Below are 11,961 nucleotides of genomic sequence, written 5' to 3'. Positions count from 1 at the left end.
GCAATTTTTCAAAAAAGAATAGCAGGCTGCCATATTACCTTGTGCAGCAATGTATTTCCTGGGTTCTTTGAAACCCTGTTCAAAATACACAAAGATAGGTCATGGGGAGATCATTCAATTATTCACCCATACAAAACGTTGTGTTAGAAGAATTGCTCTAGATGCAATGCTTTTTGGTTCTGGATTACCCATGGGCATTTTTAAGATTACTATGGGATTTTCTTGAATCATGATCAGGTATTTAATTACATCAATCATTTTAGCATTTATAAATAATATCCATGACTTTTATGTGCTATTGTGTATTCCAAATAACTTTCAAAACTAGACTTCAGCCTCATCTGAGTAGTATAGAAATTCACAAAGCTAGTGCAAATACTCCAAACAGCTGATGAATTGATGACCTTTAGGGCACTGTCCCCCAATGATACAGACTCCTTACTAGCTATGCAGTTTCTTAATCAGTTATTTCTTACTCTATTTCATTCTTTGAACAAATACCTCTGGAAGTATACCCAAAATTCCAAATTGTTGGAACACAGTGTTGATTTCCTAGACGACTTATGTGTCATTTACAATAAGGGATGCAGTAGCATACAATTCATTATCTACAATACCTGCTTTCACTGTAGAAAGCATACAGGGACAGAAAAGATTACACTAATTTGTCCCAGAATTATCTCACATTCATCTCAGCAATGATAGAAGCTGCAGAAAACAGGTAGGCTGTCCCTCTGAATGAAATGCGGCACGCGAGCTACAAGAATTCATGATTAATTCCAGGACCTCTCATGAGGCAGTATTATTCACTCATACTTTAATGGAATCAACAGTTCTTCAGTGAATGGACAAAAATGTTTGCTTTCTAGGAGATCCTAGCTCTGATGTCATTACCTAGAATCCATATTAATGTTTTAGGTGAAAAATACATGACAGAGAATACAGTGAATGTCATGTTAAATTTTTCTAAAAAAGGAAGAAAAAATGTTGGTATTTTCTTCCGTACAGAAACATAAATTCTGGATTGATAAATGAAAAGACTTCCCATAGAGCTTGCCTTGTGTGGTGAGTGAGGACATTGGGCAAAGGGCAGGTTGGGTGAGAAGACATTTTTAAGTTTCTGTATATTTTTGTACTATTTTAAATTGTTTGCATTATTAGATTATTTCATTGTTGTGATACATTATAATGGATTTCATCTTTAGAGATGTTTGGTTAATTGACCATGTATATATATTTATATTTTGGAGTAAATTCAAGAAACAGCCTGTGTCAGTCAAATCCATCACTGCTGAACTGCAGGGTTACTCAAAGCTGAATAGATCGATATCTAGTAAACCTGACTTGACTCTCAACTCAAACCTTTGACAACCTTCCACGCCATCCACCACCCAATGAGCACAGTTACTATGCAGGAAAAACTGGGAGCTCTTACAGGATATAAACTCACCAATCACTAACCAGATATCCAGTGCTTAATAGGAACTAGAAGACTTCAATGTTTCATAGCTACAACTAGTACCAACAGGCACATGGCAAATAACAGATTTTACAGACATTACCAACTGTTGTTTAGAACAGTGTCATTATGGAGTTAGTTCACAATGCTTCTAATAATGCATTTAAGTTTTACCAAGACACAAGGGAAGTAAAAGAATTGTTCATGAATGCAGGAAAATGCATATTTAGCAGTGGCAAATGATAAGGATATAAAGGAATTAGCTGTATACTTTAACTCACATCAATATAGCTGGCATTGATATAGTTTGACCCTGCATCTCCATTTATATCAGAGAGCTCAACACGGTTATAATCATCTGTTTAAAGAAAATAAAAGAAACAAGAGAATAAATGAATGATGCAGCAGCCAAAATAAGAAGAAATTCGATTCCCAGGGGATACTCACAAGGAAGTATGTCAACATAGCGGTTTTTGTTCTGGTTTGATGGCTTTCGAGCATCCTTGATGGAGAACTTGCTGAACACTCTTGGAATGCTCTGCAAAACACAAAAATTTCTTAAATTACAACAGATTCAGGGCAATTAACTTTCCCCTCTTCTATTGTCAGTTTAAGCAAACAAGACATCCAGATTATCTCGATAGTACCAAACAAGTTCCATATGACATTTATAAGTAGAAGCACAACAATGCTTTTCCTTAAAGACAGGTGATAGACCTAATTCAGAAAAAATTTAAATGAATGAATTTGAATTAATTAATGTAGCCCTTAAAATGTGTATAAGACTAGATGCTTGGATGATTATTTAGAATAGAAGCACAAAACAACCAAATACATTTTCCAACACAACTTCATCATTGACAAATATGCAATAAAGCATCACATTAAACATTTACTTGCTAAATATTATGATCTTGTCAATCTTTTAGGAGAGTGTCTTCTGGTCTGTGCATGTCTGAAACAAGTTCTGCTTCAATTATGTTACAAAATTACATAGAATAAATTATAAAAGCAATGGTTATAGAGATAGATATAAAATAGAATCACTTGATCAACGAGTAATATTTGTTATTACATGTGAAGAATCATACACACCTGAAATTCAGCCAGAAATAGTCTTCCCTCATCAGCAATCTTTCTCTTGTAAGTTTCCAGTAAAATGTCTGCATGGATTGGCTCCACATTCATCAGTTGTTTTTCATCATCTAGAAGACATCAAACATTCAGGCCTAGTGTTACGAGTGTTCTTCAAATACACATTCATATTTCATTAAATCAATATTTCAGATTCAGTGATTAGCCTATTTCTTCTTACACGCATTATGCTGAAGAAGCCTCATACAAGCAGAAACATTCTCCCTTGTATAAATGCCTTAAACCCTAGACCTAGACTGTTTCTAGACTTTGGACTGTTCTTTCTATTAGAATGTTCTTTGACATTTTCTATGACTAAAACAAAGATCTCAGGGCAATAATCCCATGGTAAGAAAATCCACATTTCTGAAAACTTTTTATTACAACAATTACCGTTCTCATGTACTCATATTATGTTATTAATGACTGTTTCCCTATATTTACATTTGAACTGGTGAAATAATGTAAAAATATAACTGAAGTAAAGAGAATTGTGCTTATACAAAGGACTTAGCTTAATTTGATCATCAAGATTTATCCAACTGGGAGGAAAGTGGGATTCAATTATTCTACTTTCCAAATATGAAGCCCAATGTGTACCATATTTGTGAAATAACTCACTGGAGAGTAAACAGCTGTATTTCTCAGGGTACTGCTCATGATACTTATTTTAGTAAGTATCAATTGCTCCCATTTCTCAGAGGAAGAGAGAAGATGGAGATAGACCATCATGTTGTCTGTCCATGGAAGCTCTTTATCCAAGTATGGTGAGCAAAGTGGCCTTATACAGATGATCCTCTGGCTTGTCAGGGTCTCTGATCCTGATTCATCCTGAACCAAAGGTCACTTTTGGGTTTTTATGGGGTTTGGGCAGTGAAGTCTGCTTGCTTTCCCATTGCAGTCGGTGCCAGTATCAATGCTGAGATAAGCTATGTCTTTGACACCCCCTAATCTGCTTTGGCTCTCTCTTTCTTTCTCCCTCATCCTGCATTCTAACTTCAGCAGATCAAAACTCATCTTTGGGAGAGATGATCGCATGACTTGCATTGTTCCTCACTCACTCACTAGGCATTGAGTTTAAGCAGTGAGTTTAAAAGAAAAGCTTCTTTGCCTTCATGCAGATTATATCCTAGCTAGCAAAAGATAGGAAATTTATATCACTAAGGCACATCCTGCAAAGGAAGTTAAAGTCTGGGAAGAAGCTCCCAAGAATTAGCCCTGATGTTCCGCCTCACAGAATTGCTATTGCCCGAGGAAAGCTTTCAAACATAAGGTAACATAAGAATTCTGAAGTTTATCCTATCTTGAGCCTGAGCAGATTTAATTTTCTTTGTTCCAAACATAGTTTCAGTGTCTTCGATGCCATCTGTTCTTACTGGCTCACACTTTTTAAGGAAATGAGAAAAATAATGTACAAGGTAGAAAATAAATAAGAGATAATCAGAACTCTGCTGTCTTCTCTAAAGTCAAATTGCTCTTCTTTTTCCTCATGCGTAAATCTTTCTTTGGTGGGAGTGGGCACCGTGGCACCACAGTGGGATCATTTTGCATCTCTGCATCTCCGTGGCTTTGCATACCTTTCCCTCCACCGCTCCGATGGTTATGGGTTTTTTGGTTACCCACAGCCTCAGCAGACAACATTCTGCCTCCCCACATCCAGTTTTCTCTTCTGTCTTGGTCATCATCATCATTCAGTCACCAGGACATTTGCCAAAATACTATCTTATTTGTCAGTGTCTATCTGCCTTTCCTGATTCAATCCCTAACCCTTCAAGGACTGTGTGCCTGGCACAACATGTGACCAACTCTGGGAATCTCACCGATCTTTGCTGAGCAAGCAGAGTAATTTTAGTTTTAGCATTGTCTTAGAGGAAATTCCTTTTAAAGTACCCAATTCTTATTTAAGGTGAATAGACACAAATGCAAGGAATGGAATATTCGCCAGTAAAAATGCACACACTTACCCCTTTCAACAAGCTCTTGTTGTTCATCTAAGTTGCTATGAAATAAAGAAACACAAGATTATATTTTTCTTAAAAACATACAAATCAGTTGACCTTCAATTATAATGGAATTGATTTTATTTAATGAATGTGTTGGAGGGAGGAGGGAACAAATCCCAGAAAGAAAGAGGGGGAAGAGAGACAAGCAGAGAAGAGGGAGTTATTATAAGAGGGGGAGGAAGAACAGAATAAGGTAAAGTACTCCCAGAGTCATCTACTAAACTCAGAGAAGTGGCCAAGCAATTTTGTTTGACAACCCCGTGTTTCATCAATTATGGTTGTTTCTAGCCAAGCAATACACACACTTTCCCAGATGCTGCCCTCCTAGCTTTTCTTTCATCATTCATAGATGCCCCTGACCCTCTTGTGCCATGACAGACATGAATTCTTCTCATTATGTATTGGTAAAACACATTTATAGCATCATTGGAATGTATATCAAGTATTAATACTTATATGGCATCTATACAGCCACACTGAAGTCCCTGACCCAAAGGTCAGTCACTGCAGTAGACGTTTGGACAGGGACAGAGATAACCACATTCCATGTGAGAGGGCTTAGGTTCAATTTCCAGTACCAGATCCCAACTCCTGCTTCCTGCTGCTGCTGGTAAACCACGGAGGCAGCAGGATGCCTGCCACCTCTATGGGAGCTTTGGATGGAGTTGTTGGCGCTAGTCTTTGTGAGCATGTGGGCAGTGGAGCAGTGGACCTGGCTATGTCTGCTTTCCTTTGTCTCTTTGCCTCTTAAGTTCAAGACTCCTGCCACAGATTGAATATCGCATCACCTTCCCCATTCCTGTATTTCATTTTCTATAGACGCCTTATGGATATGCACCTGCATCAATATCTATCACTATTATCATTTCAACATTCACAGATCAGTTCTTACCTGGATCTTTTCTTATGCAAATCATAGATTTTATAGAGCACAACAAGTAGTGCTACTGATGTCACGATAATCAGAAATACCAGGAAACCAATCAGCGCTCTAGAATTGTCTAGAAATTTAAAATGGTACATAAGGAGAGGTTATTATGTCAAATATTTGCTAGATTCTTTATGCAGTCAGATTAGATGAACTTATTATCTTTCAATTAGTGTGAGATGATCCACACTTCTTTGGAAAAGATGAAATCAATAAATTCCTGCCTCTGCAATTTTTCTGTGTTATTTGGAACCAATAAACAGATCATGTATAAAAAGAGAGTAATTAGGATGGAAGCCAGCACTCGCCTTCCTCTGCTCAACAATGCCTTTTTATAACATGCTATCATTTAGATGGCATTCTCTTTCAGTCACTCCATTTTGAAGGGATCCAGGAGATAATGTACTATAATATTCAGAGAAAGTCACTCAGTTGCACTTTATGCATAGAGTGAACAGCCTCCTGAGGGTATCAGAAAGGCGACACAAACAGGGATAAATGCTCCTGTGTTGACACTGAGGTGGGGAATCAGTTGACCAAGAGACAAATGGATTTGTTCTGCGGTTAGAATGAGACCTTGGCTTCAGTTTCCTCTAAGGTTAATGCGAAGCCTCCCCCTTTCTGAGGAAGAGTTCAACAACACAGTGTGTCTGAATCATCCCTTGCACTGTAACAGTGTGCCCCACATCCCATACGTTGAGGGAACGTGCAGATACTGCCTGGGGCCTTAGCCTCTTTCAAATTGGGAACCTGGCTGGGATCCTTCTCTTTGTACCTTTGCTTCCTAATTTCTAAAATGAGTTTAAATGAGTTGGTCCAAAGTGAGAATAGAGAACAGTGTCTGGGATATAGAATCTAAATATTGATTATTCACTACACACACACACACACACACACACACACACTGTCTGTCAAACATGGATCTAGAAATAGGACACTATGAAAAACAAAGATTTCTGTGCCTGTGACATTTATTTACTAGCGAGGAAAAAAAGACTACTAACACTGAGAAGACTAAACAAATGGTAAGTAGGTTAGAAGATGAGAAGGGCAGTAGAAAAACAAATTGGAAGGCAATTCCAGGTCACAAAACTCTAAGAAGCAGACAACAGAGAGGAAAGCAAACAAGTGAAAACAAAGCAATATGCATATTTGCATTACATGTTTATATATATATATACACATATTCGCATTCATTCTAGAAAATAGGTGGAAAGAATATAATAGGAAAGATGTTTTCTATGTAATCAAGGAATGGCTTGAATATGAAGTAGTTCTATAGTCCGAAAGGTGGAAATGACACAGTGCAGCTAACAGCTGCCGAGCCGATGGCCTCAGGCTCAAAATTTTTATCACAAGAAGCATGAAAACTGGAATTTATGAATTCAACTTTGTTCGACCCTACCAATTCTCTGGCACTTAGCACAGAGAGCATGTTGATTAAATTATATAGCCTTGCTTGCTAGTCCATAAAATAGAAATTCCCTTGTCTTCTTTAAGGGACTATTAATGCAAGCTGCACACATGGAAAAATGATGTCAAGGGATGGACTGTAATGCAAGCATTTAGGGAAGATGCTTGTACTGAAAAGGGCTTCTGAGATAACCCCAAGTATTTCATGTCTTCCTCTATCTCAAATTCCTTTCAATAAAATTGTCAAATTATGTCAGTTATAGTGGCACATTTATATCTCATGCACCTCTGTGTATGTCTAATTAATTAAAGATGATTAGTTCCAGATTTTGTGGACAGCATTTTATCAGAAATGTAATTATCCAATCTCTTCTTTACACTATTATCATTTTAATGGGTTTCTGACTTTCACAATTTACTTCAAGAGCCAACTAGACCTTCTTCTTATTTAATTATTGTTTTTGCTGCCCTTGCTTATTTTTCTGCAGGTGAATATACTTTTAATTTGTTGTTGTTGATGATGAAGTCTACATGTAGTGGGGTCAATAAGGTCTTGTTTGTAATACAAACTAAAAATTCAATTTGAGAACACTGAAAGAGCATAAATCCATATTGTCAGACAAAATAACACAAGGTAAGTTAGAATAATAGGTTTCACATGTTTCAGAGACTAGACAACACAGGACGAAAAGCTAAAACCTAAACAACAAGAACAAAGGCCAGACACCTGCCACTCAGGATGCTGGACTCTTCACTTTGGTGGCAATACTGTGCAGCACAAGTGACTCTGAGCTCAGAAAACTAACTGTGTCTGCTCATGCCAGAAAGCCAAGAGGAGTAGTTCGTACAATCATGGAGAAGATTACATGGAGAACAACAAAATGGCTAATAGTGGTTATTCTGGTAAGCAAAAAAAAAAAAAAAAAAAAAAAAAGATTGGAGAACACAATCACAATTATTTTCATTACTACAATGAAATTTAATTTACAGGATTTTTTCCCATCCTATTTTAAATCAGAAAAGATTTCAGTTTCAGGATAGTTATGGCAAGCAAAATGGAATAGAAATGACAGGGGTGGTGATGGGATGAGGGGGGTGGCTGGTGTGACACAGAGTTAAACTGTTCATTGAGATGTCCATAGCCCTTGCAAAGCATCTGTTTGGGTCCCAGCTGTTTCTCTTCCCATCCAGCTCTCTGCTAATGAGCCTGGGAAGCAGCAGTACATGGCTGAAGTGCCTGGACCCCTGCATCTCAGGAGGGGAGAACCCGATGAATTTCCAAGCTCTTGAATTAGGCCTGGCTCAGCACTGGCTGTTGTGGCCATTTGGGCAATGAACCACCAGACAGAAAATCTTGGTCTTGTTCCCTTTCTACTAGTCTACCTTTCAAATAAGTAAAATAAGTCTTTCAAAAGATGTTTCAAAAAAAATAGGCAACAATGTCTAAAATAGTACACAAAAGCACCAGCATAAAAATGTTATAAGCATAATTATATTGCAATAATTATAAAGCCTCGTGTACAGTATTTTATAAAATAAAAATATTTTTGCGATTATCTCCCAGTCTGAATTTCAGAAAATGCATTTTAACATAATGTGTGACTTATTTATCTTTATTATAAAATTTTTACGTGTTGTATTTCTAGAAAGCCCATCATTTCAACATGTAACAATGAACTGTAAGTAAGCATGCATAAATAACATTGCTTTATAGGAGCTAATGTATACATTATATGGACATAACAAGTGACCTAGTAAGGACTTACAAGATGTTGATTGAGACACTTTGACTTTAGAACTGGAATACTTGCCATTGGAACAATAGACCTGCATATTAGTAATAAAAATAAAAATTATTTTCCCAAAGTAAATATTTTCATCTTAATTTAAAGCACACATCTCACACAAGGCTATTATTTTCATTAAGATGCACTGAATAGATTTGATTCACAGGTGGAATTCCAAGGACATGTCATTTTCTGTTTTCAAATATTTCCAAAAGACCTAAAAACATGAGAAATACTGTGCTATTTAGTAGCAACAGCGGTTATAAACAGCAGAAATCAATGAAACTAGATGATAAAACAGAATCTGGCACAGGAAGTATTCATACTTTAAGGTTAAACTGTTCTAATAAGTAGGCTATACTTTCACATTTTGTTTTAAAAGGAAATCCAGCTACATGCTTTTTACAGAATTACACATACAATTAATATAAGATGTTAAAATGTTGGTATTTATCAGCTGGTACATTTATTGAATGTTATTTGTTTTAGCAATCACTTTAGCTGGTAAGTGATAAAACTTTGTGATAAAGCCCTATAAACTCATAGAGAAGCACATAATAGTAAAATATTTAACATGGGGACAATTGTGCATGTTATATAGATTATGAAAAATGAAGGTTCCCAGGCTGTATCTAAAATTATTTATAATTTTAATAATATATTTGATAATATAATTATATATTTCATATTATAAAAGTACATCTATATATGTAAAATATGTTCAGTAAACAGTAAAATTACACATAATTTTTTTAAAGATTTACTTATTTTTATCTGAAAGGCGAATATACAGAGAGGAGGAGAGACAGAGAGGGAGATCTTCCATCCGATGGTTCACAACCCAAGTGGCCGCAACGGCTACAGCTGAGCCAATCCGAAGCCAGGAGCCAGGAGCTCCCTCCCAGGCTCCCATGCGGGTGCAGGGTCCCAAGGCTTTGAGCCATCCTCCACTGCTTTCCCAAGCCACAGGTTGGGAGCTGGATGGGAAGCGGGGTTGCCGGGATTAGAACCGGCACCCGTATGGGATCCCAGCAAGGGCAAGGCAAGGACTTTAACCACTACGTTATTGTGCCAGGCCCTATACATAATTTTAATTCTCTCTGTTCACTGGTATGCTATAATTTGTTTCTATTATTTTATATTCCTGTGATATTTGTACTATTCTTCCGATTCAAAAATTCACAATAATCAACATGAAAAATCAAGGTTAATAAAAAAGACAAAATACTAAACTATTGGGCATAAAATGTTGCCTGTTGGCAAAATAACAAAAATGTAGGCAAATTTAACCATCTTGGTTTTCTAGATATTCTAGCAAAAAATTTTGACATTAAAATGTTGTTTCTAATATTTGAGTATTTCCATCAGCACTCCTTAAGTCTGGAATGCTTTGGGTCACATTTAACTTCCTAGGCAGTGATCTTATTTTAAGTTCAATCACAAAGTTCTAATCAAGGTGGTGTACAGGTAGTGTAACGCTCTAGACAACATGACCTTACCTTAAAGTCGTAGTCTGTTGAGTAGTGAAGATGTTCTACCAAGAACATGCAGTTGGTATTATTCTTATGTCTAACTAGGCTGTTTCCAATTAGGACTTCCAAATAGTATCTTTCTATTTTGAGGCCATTAATCTCTTTAGGCCTCTGGCATTTCACAAGCACACTGTTATCTGACTTCTGGGTGATGGACACATTCTGGACCTCGCTTGGAGCTATCAACATGAAGAAAAATGTATCTTAATCATTCAGTAAATGCATACTTACATCGTTGCAGATATGTGCACTACATGGGGGAGCTTAAGTATTTATTCCGGGGTTATGGACAAAGAAGTTATGAGAGAACATCAATGAAGATGTGATGATAACACATCTAAACACCTGGCTAGATTCTTGAGGAGCAATGACACTCCTGTTTTCTGGAATTTCATTGAAACTTGGAAAAGCAACAAGAGTGTAGAGCTCCATCAAGGACCTGGACTCTCTAAGCCAGGATTTACATGACATTCAGCAAAGAATGGTACAGCCGTTCTTCCCAGCTCTGTGGAATCATACATGCGCTGTGCTTCACGGCATGCCTTCCCCCGCCCCCCACCATCCCTGGTGAACATTCACATCCTTCTGACCACAGATCTAGCCTTGGCCCGGACACCATGGAGATATCCTAGGGTGGCAAGAGCCAAATGCTACTGAAAAGAAATCGCAAATAGAAAATGTGACAGAAAGTAGTGAGGAGATCAGTGTCATCAACAGAAGAAAATGCTAACAAAATACTGTATTTTATGAAGTATTTTGTCAAATGAAGAGCAGTTTTGTGGCAGAGTGTTAAGCATCTCATTGTATTTCGTTATTTCTGGATGATTAAGACAATGGATACACATATATAGACAATCACACACCTATATATCTTAATATATGTGTATTAATTCTAACCTGGCTACATACTCCATTGCCTGAAAGCTAACAAATTGTAGAATATGCTTCTGCGCTCCATTCTTGCAATTCTATACCAAAAAAATAGGACCTTCAGGTAACAGTTTAGAATTGTTTTATTTGGAATTATTCAAATCCTAGCTGTCAGCCACTATGCCAAGTCAGTATGTTTCCCACGTGTGTCTCCAAGGGAGATGTGTGTAGGCTGGAGGTTGATTCTGTTTTCCTCCACCCTCACAGGAAGGAATATTGCAATATGTGGCTTACCTGCTTCACTGGTTTTGAAACTACAACTGATAGCAGTCCCATTGCGTAACACTTTTGCATGGACATATGCATATAATGTTACAGAATAATTTGTAAAAGGTTTCAATCCTTGCCAACGATATTGGCTCACACGATCAGTCAGATCAATGCAGTCGTTAGGATCTAAGGGAATCAAGAGTTAGCAAGCAATTAAAAGCTAGAACCACCACAAAATCAGTCTGGTGTCTATACAATACGATTTCAAACAAATTCTGAATTAATTAGCAATTGAGAAATACATTCTTCCTTGATACTTAAAAAGCACGCATTATTAATTAAGCAGCTCCATTGAAATATTTATATAAACTCACGGTTTCAAAAATCGTGATTTCAAATCTTCAGTCTGGTACATAAAATCTACGTTCAGACACTTTTGAGAGGACAAACTCTTCACTCTTTGACACAACGTAGCTCACGTGAATACCACGTAGTCTTGTGTCGTGATGTTTTTTTCTAGAACACTTTTCTGTAACTTAAACTCTGTACTTTGAGCATTGGCAGG

At 37.0% G+C, this 11,961-nt stretch overlaps 1 protein-coding gene across 1 annotated transcript in view; it reads right to left on the bottom strand.

Moving 5' to 3' along the window:
- Positions 1-11,961, bottom strand: part of PTPRC (protein tyrosine phosphatase receptor type C) — a 100,508-nt gene that overhangs the window by 18,439 nt on the left and 70,108 nt on the right. The window contains exons 16-24 of the mRNA XM_058669689.1: positions 11,421-11,582; positions 10,224-10,435; positions 8,704-8,764; positions 5,489-5,597; positions 4,558-4,592; positions 2,555-2,664; positions 1,907-1,997; positions 1,741-1,817; positions 39-75 (exon numbers count right to left, since the gene is read on the bottom strand). Of these exons, the coding sequence (XP_058525672.1) occupies positions 39-75; positions 1,741-1,817; positions 1,907-1,997; positions 2,555-2,664; positions 4,558-4,592; positions 5,489-5,597; positions 8,704-8,764; positions 10,224-10,435; positions 11,421-11,582 (894 nt within the window). The remainder of the gene's footprint in view (positions 1-38; positions 76-1,740; positions 1,818-1,906; positions 1,998-2,554; positions 2,665-4,557; positions 4,593-5,488; positions 5,598-8,703; positions 8,765-10,223; positions 10,436-11,420; positions 11,583-11,961) is intronic.

The sequence above is a fragment of the Ochotona princeps genome, chromosome 10 (assembly GCF_030435755.1).
Source record: "Ochotona princeps isolate mOchPri1 chromosome 10, mOchPri1.hap1, whole genome shotgun sequence".
In the NCBI taxonomy this organism is placed as follows: Eukaryota; Metazoa; Chordata; class Mammalia; order Lagomorpha; family Ochotonidae; genus Ochotona; species Ochotona princeps.
The sequence above is the reverse complement of the archived record's forward strand: the minus strand, read 5'-3'. Positions and strand labels throughout refer to the sequence as shown.